Source organism: Hyaena hyaena, unplaced genomic scaffold (assembly GCF_003009895.1).
Source record: "Hyaena hyaena isolate Hyena2069 unplaced genomic scaffold, ASM300989v1 scaffold_155, whole genome shotgun sequence".
In the NCBI taxonomy this organism is placed as follows: Eukaryota; Metazoa; Chordata; class Mammalia; order Carnivora; family Hyaenidae; genus Hyaena; species Hyaena hyaena.
The window spans coordinates 2,014,717-2,034,670 of record NW_024080787.1 but is presented as its reverse complement, the minus strand read 5'-3'; the positions used below and the strand labels follow the sequence as shown (position 1 = coordinate 2,034,670).

Genomic DNA, 19,954 nt, shown 5'->3' with positions numbered 1-19,954 from the left:
TTTTTTTTTATTTCCAGGAGAGAGACAGCGTGAGCAGGGGAGGGTCAGAGAGAGAGGGAGTCACAGACTGAAACAGGCTCCAGGCTCTGAGCTGGCAGTCAGCCCAGAGCCCGACGCGGGGCTCGAACCCACGAACCGCAAGATCATGACCTAAGCAAAAGTCGGATGCTTAACCGACTAAGCCACCCAGGCGCCCCTCTGTTCCTTTCTTCATATCTGGTGTGGTCAGAATGGAAACAGAGGTTCTTCACATTGAGCCTTCAACTCAGAATCTGTGACCCCAGTACGTATTTGATGTTGCCTGTAAGGGTTGCACTGTAGAGATGGGGGTATTTCTATTTCTTGTCTAAAAGTATGTGGGAACGTTTGTTAACTTCAAAGTTTAAATGACACTTTCTTCAGTTTGGTAATCAATACTATATAACACGTCGCAGTTCTATGAGTAATTTGTCTCATTTAATTCTCATTACATACTTTGCAGAGTTGTTACTACTATTAGATGTAGAAACTGACCCTCCAGGAAGTTAAGCAGCCGGTCCAAGGCCACCCAGCTGGCATGTGCTAGAATCAGGGTTTGCTCTCAGTTGTGCCTGACTAGAGCCTGTGCCTTTAAAAAAATGTTTTTTAAACGTTTATTAATTTTTGAGAGATAGAGTGTGGGTGGGGAGGGGCAAAGAGGAAGGGAGACAAAGACTGTGAAGCAAGCTTCAGGCTATGAGCTGTCCGCACAGAGCCCGACTTGGGGCTTGAACCCTCAAGCCCTGAGATCATGACCTGATTTGAAGTCTGATGCTTAATTAAGCCACTCAGGTGCTCTGCGCCTGTGCCTTAACCACGTCCCTGCTCTGCCTTTTGGCTTGTGTGGCCAGTGTATTCTTTCTTGGCTGAGTTCAGTTCAGGTAACGTTTATTAGGTGCCTGTCACAGGTTGACTCTGGAGATCGTGCAATTCCACCATTACCTCACCTCCTTCTGTGTTGTGTCAGCATATTAGCATTGTGCTGTGCAGAAAGGACTTGTGTGGATATGTCTATTAGATGTGTTGAACCCATTGTACAGAAACTTTCAGGTGGAGGCATTCAGTCTCCATGTCATAGGATATATACTGAAATACAGATACTTAGATTTGTGTCTAAACAGTATCAACATGAATGGACCCAGAGGGTATTATCCTAAGTGAAGTAAATCAGGCAGAGAAAGACAAATGACATCTGATTTCACTTACATTTAGAATTTGAAAACAAAACTAATAAAACAGAAACAGGCTTGTAAATACAGAGAACAAACTGGTGATTGTCAGAGGGAAGAGGGAGAGAGGATAGATGAGATAGTTGAAGGGGATTAAGAGGTACACATTTCAGGTCATAGGAATGTACGGTACAGTTTAGGAATTCTAGTCAGTAACACTGTTAAAACTTTGTATGATGACTGTACTTAACAAGGTGATCACTTTATAATGTATATAAATGTCAAATTCTTGTGTTGTACCTGAAACTAATACAATATTGTATGTCAACTATACTTGAATAAAAAGAAAAGAATTAATAGGCACATATGGCATTTATACAGACAATGAGTTACTGCCACAACTGTTGAATGGGGAGGTCATGTCCTGGGAACTTCATTCTAGTGAGGAAAGGAAACCAAACGGTTGTAGAAATTTCACAGATCAGGCAGAGTAATGCGTGATGATCTGTTACTTTTTTCCCTCTATGCTAAAAGCCTTCCTTGAAGTGCTGGAATATCTAGAAAGGGCTTAAGGGCATTTTGCTAAGTAATACACTATAGCACTTTATTTTATTCTGCCTTTTAAAAAAGCATGGCTTTGGGGCACAGTCAGTTAAGCGTCCAACTGCTGCTCAGGTTGTGATCTCCATGGTTTGTGAGTTCGAGCCCCACATTGAGCTCTGTGCTGACAGCTTAGAGCCTGAAGCCTGCTTTGGATTCTGTCTCCCTCTTTCTCTGCCCCTCCCTTGCTTGTGCTGTGTCTCTCTCTCAAAGATAAATAATAAACATTTACAAATGAAAAAAAGATAGCATGGTTTAAAAAAAGATTTTTTTATGTTTATTTTTGAGAGAGAGAGAGAGAGGGTGAGTAGGGGAGGAGCAGAGAGAGAGAGGGAGACACAGAATCTGAAGCAGGCTCCAGGCTCTGAGCTGTCAGCATAGATAACGATGTGGGGCTTGAACTCACGAACTGTGAGATCCGGACCTGAGCCAAAGTTGGACACTCAACTGACTGAGCCACCCCGGTGCCCCAAAAGTAGCATGGTTTTGAGGGGTGCTGGAAGTTATTTGTTATGAATGTTTTACCTTTTAAGGATTATGCCTGTAAATTGGCTCTTATTCTGAGAGACTTTTAGGGTAGAGGAGAAGGCTAACTGCCAGTAATTTCACATTGCTTACAACATGTTTTCTTCATCTCTGGTCCCTGGCTACTCTTAGGGGACTTCGCCATTCATATACAAATCAGACTAGATATACCGAGAGAGAAAAATAATGGAGAGCCTCCATTCCAAGGAGCTGTTGTTGCCTCGTTCACTAATACAGGGAGGCAGCAGCAGGCTGACTATGCCTCTGACCCCTTTATCAGTGGAGGTAGGGCCTGCTGGGAAAGCTGAACTTCTTCCTCTGGGAAAGTCCTAGTAGCTGCTGTTGCCGGAGCCCCTGCTGCCATAGATGTAAGCTGTTGTAGGATGGAGCCAGCCTCTTGGAGTTAGCAGTTCTGAGTCTGGGCTTGTTTCCTTGCCCCCCACTCCATCCACGCACCCCTTCCCCTGCTGTCAGAATCTAGGCAGTCATTGTGAAAAAGCCTGGGAATAATACCTGACTCTGTAGGCCTGTGGAAACATGTTAAGATCCCTTATAGGTCCAAAGTGAGATTATAGGAGCCACCTTGTTAGATTGATCAATACTTTGGCCTGTGGAGTTGCTAATCTTATATGAAGTTTATGGTGACATGGTTCTACACATTGCACTACTTTTCCCAAGTAGACCTATATTTTCAGTAGACAAAGATGGGACCAAATAGATTTAAAAAAAAATTTTTTTATGGTTTATTTATTTTTGAGAGAGAGAGACAGAGTGTGAGCAGGGGAGGGGCAGAGAAAGAGGGAGACATGGAAATCGAAGCAGGCTCCAGGCTCTGAGCTGTCAGTACAGAGCCCGATGTGGGGCTCAAACTCACCAGCAGTGAGATCATGACCTGATCTGAAGTCAGAACCTTAACTGACTGAGCCATCCAGATGCCCTGGGACCAAATAGATTTTAAACACTCAACACATGGAGGACATAGTTAGATTCTTGAAACTGGATCTTCTATTTTTCTGTAGTTACTATGACGATGGGTGCTATAGAGATGTAAAGAGCCTACTGTGACCTCTTCTTGGTATAGGGATGCCGTGAGCCCCTGGCTTCATTGTCCACAAGGCCTGGCAGGTCTGGCTGGTTCCCTCCATGCCCTGGGGGGTCGGGATGCCATCCTCCCCTCTGGGACCAGCTGTCTTGGCTGCCTTGTCCTGACCTGCTGGTCAACAAAAGCAGGGCTCACCAGGGAACAGTCTTCTCAGGTTGCCTGTAATCTGAGTGAGCCAAGGTGAGTGTTGTGGGATGGGCAGCAGCAGCTTCTGAAGCTTCCAGTGGGAGCCTGGACATTTACTTCTCAGAAATCATAGGATTGAGCTAATGTTTCATACTTAAAACAACAACAACAACAACAACACAGGATAATCAGTGGTTTAGAAAACCCATTCACTGAACACATAAATGCAGTGTAGTACAGCCTATTTTCCATGTTGTTAGTAGTCTGTGGTGACATCATACTGATTTCACATGCGTGTTAGCTGGGACACAGGAGGAATGACCTTACATTCAATTCAGAAGGACTCAGGCTTGGCCCCAACTCCACTATTAACTTTGTAAGTGACGTTGGACACTTACTTAAATCTCTCAATCTTCATTTCTTCATGGTCAATGGGACTCTGCTTGAAAGTGACTTAGCCAGGTCTCTTAGACTTCAGTCTGGTGCTTTCTCTGTATCAGCCTCCCAGGGTGAACTTAAGAACCTTCTGTCCTTGCAGAGGTGCTGTTGAGGCTCTATTGAGTCTGTTTTAGAAAGGAAAGCACCTGGAAGCTAATAGCACTTCTAGGTTTCCAGAAGGAAGATTCAGCAGATGCATCCTGATCAGCCACTCTCTCCCTCCACCCCCAAATGCTACTTACAGTCCTCATCCACGAGAGAGGCTGAAGCCACATGTGACAACTGTCGCACCGGAGTGAAAGGGAATATGATGACTCTACTTAAGCTACAGGGCACATGCTTTCAGATTGTGCAGATTCTAAATTTGAATCATTTTCACTTGATGGTCCTAGGGTGACCCATGGTCATGTCAGTATTTCCTCTGTTAACACCAGCCCTTACAGGATGTCTGGTGCTTAGGCTTTATTCTTAGAAAATGTGGTCTTAACAATTTCAGGAATTCAGTCAGGGCATCAGCTCCCACCGCAGATGCCTCTCATGGGAAAGAGTCTTCATCTTCTCAGCCCTAAGACCATGTCTTCTCATATGAGGTGAGATAACACTCAGAAAGGGGCAGGTCTTAATTTATTTCATTTGTAGTAGGACCTCTCTTTACCAGGACTTGGCAGCATCACCACTAGACTCCTGGCCCCTACTCTGAGCTCTCTTCAATGTTTCGGGTGTCATCCCTGGTGTCTGCTTTGAATGCTTGCTCTCTTGTATTTGGACGTGCTAGTGATGAGCACACCCCTGTCCTCAGTAAAAAGAAAGCCTGCCGGAGCCGTCTTGGACTTCTGAGTGATGTCAATTGTTGGGTTTACTAAGTTAGTAGTTGTATTGCATTCTGGTTGTTTATTGTCCATCCAGATGTGCAAATGTGTGTTTAGTAAATCTGATGTAAGACTTTTGTGTCCCTGGAGTCTCTACTTTTCCAGGATTCCTTGTCTGAAACTCGCTCTTTATCAAGAGGTTAATTAATAGTCATCCACTCCATGATCTGTGGGATTGAATTCACCCAGTGATTTAAATGAAAAGGATGAAGGTTGTGTATAAGATTTCCTGAGGAGTAGCGGCGCCAGAGTTCATAAGAGACCTCAGGCCATTTATTGTATAAACTCAGAAGCTGTTGACCTGGATGATCCGGTTTCCTCGGAGTTTTTGGGAGGCCCTCTTATCAGATGCCTTGTTGGTTTAGTGCTGATTCAACCCACTGCTTCCAGCATCTGGCTCAGCCAGCATCTGCAATGAGGGTTTTCTAGCTGCAGTGGTCACATGTCTCTCTTTGGAAAGAACAGGTATTCCCATTTCCTGACTCTGACTGAGGAGGTCCTCCGTTGTGACCTACTCAGAATTATCTGTGGATTCACTGGATTTTTCATCTTCCTCAGTGTTTCAGAATCAACAGCTGCTTATTTTCTCCAATAGCTTACTCGGTAAGCAGTCATCAACATTTGAGGCAGCATTACATTTTATGAAACATTTTTTTTTTTTCAAAAAAATTTTTCTTAATACTTATTTTTGAGAGAGAGGCACATGTGCGTGCCAACAGGAGACGGTCAGAGAGAGAGGGAGACAGAATCCAAAGCAGGCTCTGCACTGGCAGCAGAGAGCTTGTTGTGGGGCTTGAACTCAAAATAGCAAGATCATGACCTGAGCCAAAGTCAGACACTTAACTGACTGAGCCACCCAGGAGCCCCTCATGAAACCTTTATACACATATTAGCTCATTTAGTCCTTAAAACCCACTTAAAAATGTGGGGCAGAGTTACCCTATTGATGCAATGAGGAGACTGCTTTCTAGAAGTTATGAGTCACCTACAGCCATGCAGCTACTAATCAAATCTTTATAGTTCTAAAGACCATGCCCTTTGTGCAAGCCCCTAGGTGCCTTCCCATTCTCAGAGGTGAGCTGAGTCTATAGCAGTAATCAGCAGTTGGCAGAAGTCCATAAGTGGCCTCAGTGAACTGACAGGTCCATGAGCATCAGACTCCTGTCCCCTCTAGATTCTAGCCTCTCCAAGGTCTGGAAGCAAAGCAGAGCCAGTCAGGTGGCTGTTTACCTAAGGCAAATGGCACTTCCTCTGCATGTCCATTTCCTGAGTGACATGCAAAACTGGCACTTGGTGAGGGGTTTACTTCTTATTAATGCTGGATTTCAAACAGTGCTAAGGAAAAGAAAATCTCCACACCACCTCCAGGAACAGGGCTGCTTTCCCCTGGTGAGAGGTTCCTGGTGTCCTAGTAAGGTTTGAACACCTCACTGGGGGTGTCTCAGCACAGGCCAGTTAGTAAACAGTTCCGAGTCCTTCTCAATTCCTTTTGTAACATTTGTATAATATAACATTTGTTAGGAAGTTGTTTCACATTCATTATCTTATTTGATCCTCCAGATACCCTTGTGGTATGGAACACTGGCAGGTATTCATTCCTACAGGTGAAAAATGTAGAGATAGATTTGGAGGCTCTGAAGAGATTTGCCTTCCTGCGCCTGGTTTCTTCCCCGTAGAGTAGCTCTACGGTTCTTTGTTCCTAGGTCATATATAGGGTTTATAAGTAGGATGTTAGAATTTACTTTTTATGTAGACATGTATTCAGAAAAATGGGGCGCCTGGGTGGCTTAGTCGGTTAAGCGTCCGACTTTCGCTTAGGTCATGATCTCGCGGTTCGTGGGTTCGAGCCCCGCATCGGGCTCTGTGCTGACTGCCAGCTCTGAGCCTGGAGCCTGTTTCAGTCTGTGACACCCTCTCTCTCTGGCCCTCCCCTGCTCACGCTGTCTCTCTCTCTCTCCTAGAAATAAATAAAACATTAAAAAAAAAATTAAAAAAAAAAAAAGAAAACATTTTTTTTCCATGAAAGAACTTTTGGGTAAACAACCAGTTTATTTATATCTTCTGAGGCCTGATGGGACTATGTGGGGCCACTGAGAATTGGCCTGTGGAGCCTGGGTGGCCCAGTGGGTTAAGTGTGTGACTCTTGATTTCCGCTCTGTTCATTGATCTTCCAGTTTGTAGGATCGAGCCTCCCATAGGGCTCCACACTGACAACACAGAGTCTGCTTGGGATATTCTCTCTCTCTCTCTCTCTATCTCTCTCCCTCCCTCCCTCCCTCCCCCCCCTACTTGCGCACACTCCCTCTCTCTTTCAAAAAAAAAAAAAGAATTGGCCCGCTTATGGTATTTAAAAACATTTTTAATGTTTATTTACTTTTGAGAAAGTGGGGGGGCCAGGAGGAAAGAGGTCAGGGACAGAGAGAGAGGGAGACACAGAATCCAAAGCAGGCTCCAGGCTCTGAGCCGTCAGAACAGAGCCCGGCACAGAACTCAAGCCCAGGAATCATGAGATCATGACATAAACCAAAGAGGCTTAACTGACTGAGCCACTCAGGTGCCCCTGATTATGGTACTGTTAGATGGAAACAGGTATTCTCTCACTTAAATGTGAAAAGTCTTTAGGGCATATAAAGAAGGAACAGATCCTATAATCCAGGAAAGAGAGTCTGGGATTCTTTTTTTTTTTTTTTTTTAATTTTTTTAATGTTTTATTTTATTTCTGGGAGAGAGAGAGAGAGACAGCGTGAGCGGGGGGCGGGGTTCAGAGAGAGAGGGAGACACAGAATCTGAAACAGGCTCCAGGCTCTGAGCTGGCTGTCAGCACAGAGCCCGACGCGGGGCTCGAAACCACGAACCGCGAGATCATGACCTAAGTGAAAGTCAGACGATTAACCGACTAAGCCACCCAGGCGCCCCGAGAGTCTGGGATTCTTGTATTCTGTGTTTATCTAAAAAACATTTATGGGGCATATAATGTACATGGTTTCTCTGAGAAACATTATTTTTGAACTGTGACCCTCCTAAATCTCAAAACATAAGTGGGTGAGGTGAGATCATAGACAAGGATGCATACAATTGAAACATATTTATTGAAACCAAAGAGTGGAAGACACACACACACACACACACACACACACACACACACACACACAACCATGGGCTACGGAAAAGAAGCTGCACCACTGACCAGAGGTAGACCTTTGGACAAAAGAAACTAGAGTCCTCAGTGCTTCCAGTGCTGGCTAAGAAAAGTAACCAGAGTCCAATGTAGTGCCTGCCCTTAAAGGCACATGGGTTTAGGAGCAAGCCTCCCTGGGCAAGGGGAGGATAGATGTGGAACTGGGCCTATTTGGAGGCGTTGGAGCTGGGCAGGGAGCCAGTGCCCAGCTCTGATGTAGAGAGAGCATCTGAGGGCAGGGACTACAGGGGAGACTGGGCTTTCTGGAGCCTAGGGAGGGTGCAGCAGAGAAAACATTACACAGCCAGATAAATGCAGAAGCTAATCTAATTGGGCCTTAAGGGGTCAGAATGGCCTTGGTCAGCTAGAGGCATGGGAAATGTAACAAGTCATTAGTTAGAAAGTGCAGACCCTGAGAGAGAGAGAGAGGAAGTGAAAGAGGAAGAGAGGGAGGGCAAGGTGAAGAAAGATAAAACCAGATTTCATACCAGTTAGAGGCATAATACCCAATTAAAATTTTTTTCTAATTAAAATTTTTCTTATTTGGTATTTAATTTATTTACTTTTAGTAATCTCTACACCCAATGTAGGGCTCAAACTCAGGACTTTTTTTTTTTTTTTTTTTTTTTACACATAGTTTATTGTCAAATTAGTTTCTACATAACACTCAGTGCTCATCCCCAAAGTGCCTTCCTCCATGCCCATCCCCCCCTCCCCCCCACATCGATCAGTCCTCAGTTTTTGTCAGCATTCAAGAGTCTCTCATGGTTTGCCTCTCTCCCTTTCCCCCACCATTTCCGCCCTTCTTCTCCCCCTTGTTCCTCCGTCAAGTTCCTCCTAATCCTCCTATACGTGCAAACATTTGATATTTGTCCTTCTCTGCCTGACTTATTTCGCTCAGCATAACACCCTCAAGGTCCATCCATGTTGCTACACATGGCCAGATTTCATTGTTTCTCATTGCCATGTAGTACTCCATGGTATAGATAAACCACATCTTCTTGATCCATTCATCTGTTGATGGACACTTAGGCTCTTTCCATCAAACTCAGGACTCTTAAGTGTCAGGACTTGCATGCTTTTCTGACTGAGCCAGCCAGGTGCTCTTGGTATTTTAGAATTTAACCAGTATTTTCTTGTCCCACACTCATTTAGCTAGCTTTCTCAGTAGGCGTTCCATTTGTGCATCTGTAACAGTTGCGGTTCAAGTTGGAGACTTCCCAGGGTGAGTTCTAAGTGATTTGGAACATGGCATTGGACTCTCAGAAACTGTGTCTAAGGGAGTTCTGATGAACTGTCTTGTAGGAAGCTTCTGGTTTAACTGGGAAACAAGATGACAGCACTTGGCAAAGCCGAAGAATAATCACTTCTTATTAATATGATGCCGGTTCTGTACAGGAGTAAACTCTGAGCTGGGAACAGCCTTCTGGTAAGCAAGTGCCCATCCACAAGCTGTTTAGCAGGGAGGAGTGGATCTGTGGCCCACCCAATACAGATGTCTGAGCAGCCACTTCCATTTTCCCTGTGGCTGTTTCCTCTCCACGAATGGGAATAACTATACTAGCTCATGTTGTGGGCATCTGTAGCTGGTAGCTGGTCACTGTCAATTCCAGAATCAGGTGGGAGTATTGTTCTAATTCCAGGGTGCTGGTTGCAATGCGTTTTCTTCCCCGTTCCCCTACCTTGCTCTCTAGTTCTGGCCAAGCTCAGCAATCTGCTCCTTTCTTCCTTGGCTTTCCAGGGCAAAGAAGAATCAAAATGGGAAATAATTGTTATAGATTAGGTCTTTATTGTGCCTTTTTGAATCACCAAATGGGGAATGAGTGATAATGTAGTCCTGTCTGGCAGCATTGCACTAAGCTAACTGACTTTCTGAGGTTTGCAGGATGTGTGTCCATGGAAGAGGATTTAACATCTCTGAACACATTTGTTCTTTCAGAAGCCCTAGTGCCTTGAGCCTGCAATTTACCAGGAGCAAAGGCCTTGAATTGATTGTTCTGGATCTCCTGGGCAGGTCCACAGGAACTTCCTTTGCTGGAAGGAACATTGGCGATAGGGACGTTGTTGCTGCTTCTATCAGACCTGATATGGGGGTGAAAACCTATTATCGTTCAGGTGAACAGGTAGTACAGCAGGTATGGAGGTAGATTTTATAAACAGAGGGTCACAGTTTTTTGGAATTAGAACACAGAGTGCAGGTGGACCTTTCTGAAATTTGTAAGAGCAAAGTAATGGCCCACGTGACTTCCTGTGGACTAGTGTAGTGTGGGATCTTACCTTAGCCGGTTTGCTTGGTCCAGTTCCTCCCTCTTTCTCCCTCTCCCTCTTCCTCTCTCCCCTGCCTTTCTTCCCCCTTTTCCAGAGAATTCGGCTACTTTTTATATAAAGAAGTAGCCATGCCAAAATGTCAAGTAACAAGTTTTATACTCTGTTTGTTTATTGGAACTGGTATGTTGACCTATGTATTTTCTTTTTTTAATATAATTTATTGTTTTATTCTCTTTTAAATTCCCTTCCCTTCCTGTTATTGTCAGTATACTTACGTACTTTTTTTTTAAACTTACTTTTGCACATAGTTGGTAGTCAGCGTTTTAAGTCCTTTATTTAAAACAAGTTTATGTAGACTTTTCCATAGTGGTTGTAGCCTATCAACTTGTCCCAGCTGTGCCAGGATTCTATTGTTTGCTATTGTTTGAGCAGTCCGACCCTGTATTGTTAGGCTGTGTGACTTTCTTCTAACGTCATAGTATGGCTATGTATCATTTTGGTCCAGATTACTGTTAATCTTTTGGGATCTTTTTTGTTGTTGTTGTTGTTGTTTTTTCCTGGTGGAGTTAGGCAGCTTCTCGATAATGAGAGGTGAAGTCTAGAAAGGTTCTACATTTATGATTTGACCTCTTGATTTTCTAGGGATTCCAGGGGTTCCTACAAAGAAAAATGAATTCAAGCATAGAGGCCAGTCAGACCAAATTTGGACACATAGCTTTTCAGAGAATGAAGTGAGTTCTGTTTCTGACATTGCAAGGTGGCCTCTGAATGCTGCACTACACAGCCCCTCCTTTGAGGAACAGTGACCAGGTCACACGATGGACACAGGCTGCCTTCCCTGGCCCTTGCTTGTGTGGATTGAAGGTGCTAATTGAGCCTTTCTCAGAACCTTCTCCTCATCTGTGCAGATGTCCACATTAAGGACTCTGTATTCTTGCTTCTGAGTGGAGTAGGCCAGTACCTAGCTCTCCTTCAAAACCCACTTGTTAATGGGGTGCCTAGGTGGCTTAGTCGGTTAAGCGTCCGACTTTCGCTTAGGTCATGATCTCGCGGTTCGTGGGTTCAAGCCCCGCGTCGGGCTCTGTGCCGCCAGCTCAGAGCCTGGAGCCTGTTTCATTCTGTGATTCCCTCTCTCTCTGACCCTCCCCTGCTCACGCTCTCTCTCTCTCTCCTAGAAATAAATAAAAAACATTAAAAAAAACAACTCACTTGTTAAATCATGTTTTGAATTTAGAAAAACTATTGAAGTAGTCACCAGATTACTTTTGTTGTCCACAGGTGCCATGTTGACAGGATGCATGAGATAATTGCCTGCCTGCCTTCTTTCCTTCGGATTTTTTTAAATAAGTTTTTATGTATGCACCTAATCTGTACACTCAGCATGGGGCTTGAATTTATGAAGAGTCGCATGCTCTTCCGCCTGAGCCAGCCAGGCACCCCATCTTTGGATTTTTAATTTAACAAGTGTTTGTTGAGAACTTGTTATTTTCCCGGCTCTGGAGCTCCAGCCCTGAAACAGACAGCTGTGCCCTGCCCCTGGGGCCAGAGCTGGGCCTCCTTTGAGCTGAGAGGAGGGTATTAGGGCCTCTGGGGCAGGACTGAAGTTGAAGAAGGTGGCAGGAAGGTGTGCCTGAAGGGAGACTGGCACAGAGTGCTGATGAGGAGGCATCTGTGGCCACCGGCCTTCCCTCCCCTCCCCCTTTCGTATTTGTAAGAGAAACAAAAGGTCCTGTTGCTTGAGCAAGACTATACCTTCCAGAGTGCACAGTTATTATCAAACAAAACAGTTAATGATCAGATTTAATTATATATATAATCATTGTGCAGCATGATAATTAGGTGCAGGAAGTTTACCTAAGTTACTGCAACTGGTAACGTAGGGCAACTAGATTGCACCCTTGTTATTGTCTTTGCCTATTTTCAGTTTCACCTGCAAGCAGCATGGGAGCTGCAGTCCTCAGGTGCCTGGGGTGTGTCTTCAGCATGGCCGCGTGGGCCTGCCACCTGTCTAGGGGCTCTACTTACTCTCCCCTGTTTCCTCTACTGGGTGGTCCATCCAGTACCTTTTCTTACAGCCTGAGGGCCGACTGGCCTGGGATAAATCTTGGCTCTGAGGCTCCTGAAGATGAGCTCAGATGTTCTTTCTTAAGTCTGTAAAAGGAGGTCAGCATGGACAAGCTAGTGTGAGGCTTATTCTGCAGCCAACAAAGTCTGCCTTGGCTCCTTGGTAAAAGGACACCAGATGTGTAGCTGGGCACCCTTACGCCATCTCTGTGGTCTGTCCCATTTTACTTTGTTTACATTGTGCTTTGATCCAGAGGCCCTTCCTGTCCTCCACTCTAAATTTTGAGGGAGCTGGGTAAGCCCCCCCTTCTCTCCATGTGATGACCACCTACCTTCACATCCTGGACTGAATATTGGTGAACCTGCAGTTCATCAGCATTATAAGAGATGAAAGTATATCTGATTTGGAGTCAAGAGAAGGTCCTATTTTCTATATATTCTGGGTTTTTTCCCCCCCAGCTTTATTGAGGTATAGTTGATAAGTAAAATTATATTTCAGGGTGCCTAGGTGGCTCAGTTGGTTAAGCATCCGACTTCGGCTCAGGTCATGATCTTGTGGTTCATGGGTTCAAGCCCTGTGTGTTTCTATGGATTTGGATTCTGTGTCTCCATCTCATTCTGCCTCTCCCCTGCTGACGTTCTGTCTCTCTCTTTGAAAAATAAATAAATGTTAAAAAATTTTTTTGTTGAGGGTCCCTGGGTGGTGGCTCAGTAGGTTAAGCATCCAACTTTGGTCAGGTTATAATTTCACAGTTCCTGAGTTTGAGCCCTGCATCCTGCTCTGTGCTGACAGCTCAGAGCCTGGAGCAAGCTTCAGATTCTATCTCCCTCTCTCTGCCCCTCCCCTGCTCATGCTCTTTTTCTCTCTCTCAAAATTAAATACACATTAAAAAAATGTAATTTAGGGGCGCCTGGGTGGCTTAGTCGGTTAAGCGTCCAACTTTGGCTTAGGTCATGATCTCGTGGTTCGTGGGTTCAAGCCCCGCCTCGGGCTCTGTGCTGACTGCCAGCTCAGAGCCTGGAGCTTGTTTCGGAGTCTGTATCTCCCTCTGTCTCTGACCCTCCCCTGCTCACGCTGTCTCTCTCTCTCTCTCTCTCTCCTAGAAATAAATAAAAATATTTAAAAATAAATAAATAATAAAAAATAAATTAAAAAATGTAATTTAAATTATAATATATTTAAAGTGTGTAATAATATGTTTATATAATATATATTTAAATAATATATTTTTATATATTTAATATTAATATTAAATATATAATAATAAATAACATAATATATAATAAATATACATTTAATATTATATTGTTATTATATATGTTTATATAATAATATATTTAAAATGTGATGATTTATAATTGTGGATTACCATAATTGAATGAACATCCATCACCTCAAATATTTTTTGTTACAACGCTTAAAAGCTACGTTTCTTAGCAAATTTTAATTATGCAATAAAGTATTATTAACTCTAGTTACCATGCTGTTCATTAGATCCTCAGGCCTTATTCATCTTATAACTGAAAATTTGTACCCTTTTACCAACATCTCTCCATTGCTCCCACCCCCAGCCCCTGGCAACCACCATTCTACCCTCTGTTTTTATGACTTACAAAACCTTTTATGAAACCTCTTTTTAAAAAATCTTTTAAATGTTTTATTTATTTCTGAGAGAGAGAGAGACAGTGTGATGAGGGGAGGGTCAGAAAAAGAGGGAGATACAGAATCTGAAACAGGCTCCAGGCTCTGAGCTAGTTGTCAGCACAGAGCCCCATGCAGGGCTCGAACCCACGAACTGTGAGATCATGACCTGAGCTGAAGTCGGATGCTTAACTGACTAAGCCACCCAGGTGCCTCTTGAAACCTCTTTTTTAAGATTCCACATATAAATAATACCCTACATATCTTTGGCTTATTTCACTTTCTGCTAATTATTTTCCAAGCATTCTAGAACAATAGCAGTTAAGCCTCAATCAAAATATGAAGTTTATATCTACTGTTTAGTGAGTGTTTACCATGTGGTAAGCACTGTGCTAAAAGCCTTACCTTCCCTATTCCCACTTAATCCTTCCTATCATTAATCCTGTCTTTAATCCCATTGTATAAATACTAAATCTAAAGGTTCAGAAAGAGCATGCTAAGCAAACCATGTATTATAATATCCCAAAAGATAAAGATATAATTACATGTCTAGAGAAAACTAAGGATACATACTAACATTAACAGTGGGTATATCTGTGGAGTGAGATAGAGGTTGATTTTTATTTTCTTCTTTATATCTTAAAAGGATCATTACTTACACTTTTTTGTCCCCCTTGACACCTATTTCTGGGTGGAGCATGTAGAAGATGCTCAGTAAATAGATACTGACTGAGGTAGGAAAATAAAGGCCTCTTCTTTCCTTCGCTTGATTTGGTAGTTCTGGTTTTGTGAGTTACATTAGTAACTGATGGAACTGTCCTGCTGTTCATCTGGAAAGTTCTGCAGATGGATTACCCCTTTGCACTCCAGAGCAGAGGCCTCCAGGCATGGAGGGTTAGCTTGTCTTGTGGTAGGACCCTATTTCCCTGGCTTAGGAAGGTTCAGCCCTGGCAGCCACAAAGGCAGAGCAGCTGGTTTATATTTCTTCCGTTGGCCCCGCGAAGTCCAGAGCAGGCTGGGGACAGTGCACTTGCTTGGTGACTATATCTGATACAGCTTGTCAAGTGCCTTTCCAGCTGCTCTTAGCATCGTCAAGCTGCCTGGCTTACTGTTTCAGTTAATTGCCCTGCCCCACAGCTCTGTGCACAAGGCCGCCCTGCCTGCGACAGTGGGACCGCTTGGCTCCAGACGCAAGCTGCTCACTGCACTGCTGCTTTTTGTTTTTGTTTTAAGCTTTATCTATGATGTTATTTGTTATTTTGTGTTTTAGGTAACTTTTAATTTTGATATAATTTCAAACATACAGAAAAGCTGCAAGAATGGTACACAGAACTCGTGTACCTTTTATCCAAATTCACAGCCAGTATTTTGCTTCATTTGCTTTTACTTGAGCATGTCCTCCCTCCCTCTCCCTAATAAGTGTATGCACACATGCGCGCCCTCACACACACACTCTCTGAACCATTTTTACAGTTGCAGGCAGTGTGGCCTTTACTTTTGAATACTTCAGGATTATTTCCTAAAACAAAGACTTTCTTTTATACATCCACAGTACAATTATAAAAAATAGCAAGTTTAGTATTGATTCAGTGCTATTACCTAATCTACTGTCCATAATCAAATTTTGTCCATATTCAAATAATGGTCCCCATAATGGCAGAGCTTTATTTTGAAAGAAAACACTTCTGAAGCACGTAGTTGACTCCTCCATTCTGTTGGCTCAGAGGAGAGCGGAACCAGTAAGTGTTTGGGGGAATGACTGCTGTGGGCACCCCGTCAGCAGCTCCTTGTGTCTCTACAGGACCGGGAGAGTGAGAGCAGCAAGAGTCACACTCGGCAACCATGTCAGTGGAACTGGAGACCTCAGAGGGGGTGGACGAGTCGGAGAAAAAGAACTTCGGGGCCTCAGAAAAAGAAAACCACACCAGGTGAGTGATGGGGGCCGGCTGTGTGGAGTCATGTGCCCAGGGCCTTGCATGTGGCAGGCACCGGGTGTGGGGAGTGCTGCTGCTGTGGCCCCCAGGACCCCTGGTCGGGATTGCAGAGAGAAGGGGCAGGCAGCACCCTGGGCCGCTCAGCACTCTTCCCATTTGTTCCCAGGGAAAGCAGGACAGGCACTGCTAGGAGTGCTGAGGGATAGAGTTTGATGGTTTCCCTGATCCTTTTTTCTTCTGTGGTGAAAAGGGTAATCAGGCAAAACTGGCACCTTTTCCAGTGTTTTTCACCCCTTAGAATGTGGGAGCAGCTCTAACTCCAGGGGTTTTTCTTACTGGGTAGAGACAGTTAATGAGTTACCAGAGCCTGTTCTTCATGGTTCTTACCTTACTGTAGCCCTGTCACTGACAAAGTGCTTTTTTGTATCTTGAAATAATTGCTAGTAAGAAATGACTCTCAGCATGTAGGTGACAGGAGCTAATCTCCTAAAGAAGCTAGCAGAGGATGGGCCGAACAGGGCCGTGTTTTTGTTTCTCTGATGGATGGATTGTGTAGCCCACACAAGCTGCTGCCTGGTGCCTCCATCTTCAGGGTCATGCATTCTTTGCCTTGCTGGTTGCTGGCTGTGGTGCCCGTCAGCACCGCTCCATCCTGTATAATTTTGTTAAGTGGTACAAACGAGGTACTGGCTCCAACTTCCTCACCCTTTGTCTCGTTCTCCTCCTGTCCCTGGGCCCAGCCACATGTAGTCCTGAAGAGGCTGTGGGTCCCAGTGGGAGGAAGGCAACAACACTGCACCGGGACATCCACAGTCAGCCCATCACAGCAGTGTGGCTTCCGTGAGACACGTTCCCAAAGGCTGGCTGTTTCCTGCAGAAACCAGCAAACACTATGGTGGGTTAGATGTGCTTTTTATCAGGCACTAGGTGGCCACAGAGGCAAAGCATTATTCATTCAGGTGGTTTACAGAGACAATGGACACTGTTAGGAAGTAGGACACAGTCATTCCATGTCACCCAAGTCCTGGGAGCTGACTCACATCTCCCTGCCCCATGCTCTGGGGCAAGATCCTGTATCTTTGCTGGAGTGGAGTTCTCAGAAGCTCCTGCCTCCATCTCATCAAGGGGACACCCTGTAATTGGGAAGGGGTCATTCACACGTGCACATGCGCACGCACACACACCCTCTGTCTCCACAGCATGGCTGACCTCTCCGAGCTCCTGAAGGAAGGGACCAAGGAAGCACATGACCGGGCAGAAAATACCCAGTTTGTCAAGGATTTCTTGAAAGGCAACATCAGGAAGGAGCTGTTTAAGGTTTGTGCCCTTGGTCATGGATAGGGTCAGGCTGGGGGCCTTAGTCTTGGGAAGTCTTGAGGAAGATCCTCTTGGAGCAGTTCTGAGGTGGAAGCTGGGCCTTTTTCTACCCACCCTCCATTCTTTTGACATCAGCTTATGGTTTTCAGGTAGCTTAACTAGAATAACATAGTGATGGTGTGAAGCAAAAGTATCCACATTCCAAAGAATTCACCATGTCATTCCTTTAAGAAACATAAAAAGTTTCCTAGGTGTGTAAAATAATTCACAGCATAAAAATGGGCTTCTGGGAATTGGAGGGGGCATGCCGCTGGAGGCTTCATCTCTGGCCGCCCAGACACGGGGGCAGTGGGCTCAGGAGAGGTGCTTGCTGGTTAAGGCCTGCAGCCCTTCCCATGGTCTCCCCCGTCCCCCTCAACAGCTGGCCACTACTGCACTTTACTTCACATATTCAGCCCTGGAGGAGGAGATGGAACGCAACAAGGACCACCCAGCCTTTGCCCCCTTGTACTTCCCCACGGAGCTGCACCGGAAGGAGGCACTGACCAAGGACATGGAGTATTTCTTTGGAGAGAACTGGGAGGAGCAGGTGCAGTGCTCCGAGGCTGCCCAAAAGTACGTGGAGCGGATCCACTATGTGGGGCAGAATGAGCCAGAGCTGCTGGTGGCCCATGCCTACACCCGCTACATGGGGGACCTCTCAGGGGGCCAGGTGCTGAAGAAGGTGGCCCAGCGGGCCCTGAAACTGCCCAGCACGGGAGAAGGGACCCAGTTCTATAAGTTTGAGAATGTGGACAATGCACAACAGTTCAAGCAGTTCTACCGGGCCAGGATGAATGCCTTGGACCTGAACCTGAAGACCAAAGAGAAGATCGTGGAAGAGGCCAACAAGGCCTTTGAATACAACATGCAGGTACTGCTGGGATCGGGCAGGAAGGGTGCCTCTGACGGTGGGGGCTGATCCAGAGCTCCCTTAACAGGCATCAGTGTTTTAGGCCAGATAAGGGGCAGCCTTCCAGGGAGAAAATTGAAGGACCAAATAGACCGCAGAGGGCATGAGCCAAGTGATGGCTTTGCTTTGATGGCCAGCTTGTGTGTTTTTGTTCCAGGGAGGGTAAGGCCCTAGCACATAGAGGGAGGTCCCTCCCTGTCATCACAGGATTCTGGTCTTGAGTGGATTTCCTCCTTTTTAGCAAGGGCTGCCCCACTTGATCAATTCAGGGAGAGAAACACACAGAGAGAGAATTCAGCTGACAAGTAGTCTTCAGATGGGGCTAAGCCTGGGGAGGTGGATTCTGTCCTGGAGCCCAGCCCAGCCCTCAGCACCAGGAGGGTGGCCATGGCCAGGGAGGGAAGCACCAGCCCCGATGCAGGCCCATCAGATCAGTCCCATATCAGTAGTCTCCACAGGCCTCTCAGCATGGGTCAGCCCTATTGGGGCCTCAGTTCTCCCACATTCCTCTCCTTCTCTGTCGTTCTTGCTAAAAAATACCTCGCAACTACAAATGGGGAAGGAGCAGTGTTCACAGAGTATTTTAGGGGCAGCGCTTTTCTTCTCTGCTCAGCGTTTCTGCTCCGGAAGTTCTAGCCGTGGGCTGTGTGGTCAGTGCCCAGGGAGGAGCCCCCACAGTCAGCAGTGCAGGTGTGGCCACACCTCTGAGCTTGTGCCAGGGAGCAGTGTTGTGTCCGTGTGGCTGCCCCCGCTTTGGATTAGGGCTGCTTCTTGACTGGTTTGCGCTTTGGAGTCCACTGAAAGCTGTTTATCCCGGCTCCTGCAGATCTTCGATGAACTGGACCAGGCTGGCTCCTTGTTGGCCAAAGAGACCCTGGAGGATGGGCTCCCCGTGCACGATGGAAAAGGAGATGTGCGTAAATGTCCCTACTACACTGCTAAACAAGACGGAGGTAGGTCTTGCCTGTTCGGAACTCTCCTCCAGGGTGGGTGTGTCAGCGTTCCCCACTGATGCCCTGTCCCTTGTTGGTGCCACCACACAGGTGCCCTGGAGGGCAGCAGCTGCCCCTTCCGAACAGCCCTGGCTGTGCTGAGTAAGCCCAGCCTCCAGCTCATTCTGGCCACTGGTGTGGCCCTCGTTGCTGGCCTCTTGGCCTGGTACTACATGTGAAGGACCCATCATTCCACGTTGGCGCCATCCTCCTGAGTGACCACTGGCCCGCCCCCACCTCCACCTGTGACTAAACTACCACCTCAGGTGACTTTTTTTTAAATGCTGTGTTTGAGAAAACAAGCAACCAATAAAAGCCAGACGCTAAAGCCTCTGCCTATAGCGTCTTCTGTGTGGGCTAGATGCCGAGCTGGGTGCAGGCCCTCCATTCCTGCAGCCATCGGGCTGTGGCACTGGGAGCAGCCAGTGCAGCTCAGCAGGCCAGGCTGAGTCTCTGAAACCTGCTCTGCTCCCGAGGCGTCCACACTGCTCACCCTGAGGCTCCTTCCTTTCATTATTCCTGTGCTGGCATTTAGGTGGGTGTTTTTCCCCTGGTGGGAACAGAGCAACCAGCAAACCCAGGCTGCTGTGGCTCTGTGGAAGGGAGGGGGCTCCCTCAGTGGCCCTGGGAGCTCTGTCCTGAACAGTCAGTCGTCATACGGCTCAAGCAGAAACCCCGGAGAGGGCATCTGTTTAGCTGTGGCCTGTCTCCTCCTCTGACCTGTGTAAACGCTACAGCACTCAATAAAGTGGACTCTGAC

At 45.9% G+C, this 19,954-nt stretch overlaps 1 protein-coding gene across 7 annotated transcripts in view; it reads left to right on the top strand.

Moving 5' to 3' along the window:
• HMOX2 (heme oxygenase 2) overlaps window positions 1-19,953 on the top strand; it is a 31,665-nt gene extending 11,712 nt beyond the window's left edge. For 2 of the 7 annotated variants that reach the window (XM_039239242.1, XM_039239241.1), the window contains 6 exons: window positions 9,331-9,454; window positions 15,801-15,927; window positions 17,133-17,250; window positions 17,672-18,163; window positions 19,029-19,155; window positions 19,246-19,953. In XM_039239242.1, coding sequence (XP_039095173.1) covers window positions 15,842-15,927; window positions 17,133-17,250; window positions 17,672-18,163; window positions 19,029-19,155; window positions 19,246-19,373 — 951 coding nt within the window. In that variant the 5' untranslated portion in view covers window positions 9,331-9,454; window positions 15,801-15,841 and the 3' untranslated portion in view covers window positions 19,374-19,953. Of the gene's footprint in view, window positions 1-3,403; window positions 3,595-4,474; window positions 4,569-9,330; window positions 9,455-15,800; window positions 15,928-17,132; window positions 17,251-17,671; window positions 18,164-19,028; window positions 19,156-19,245 lie in introns of those variants that run through there. The other 5 variants (XM_039239245.1, XM_039239246.1, XM_039239243.1 and 2 more) reach the window with 4 other exon arrangements.
• The last annotated feature ends 1 nt before the right edge of the window (window position 19,954 follows it).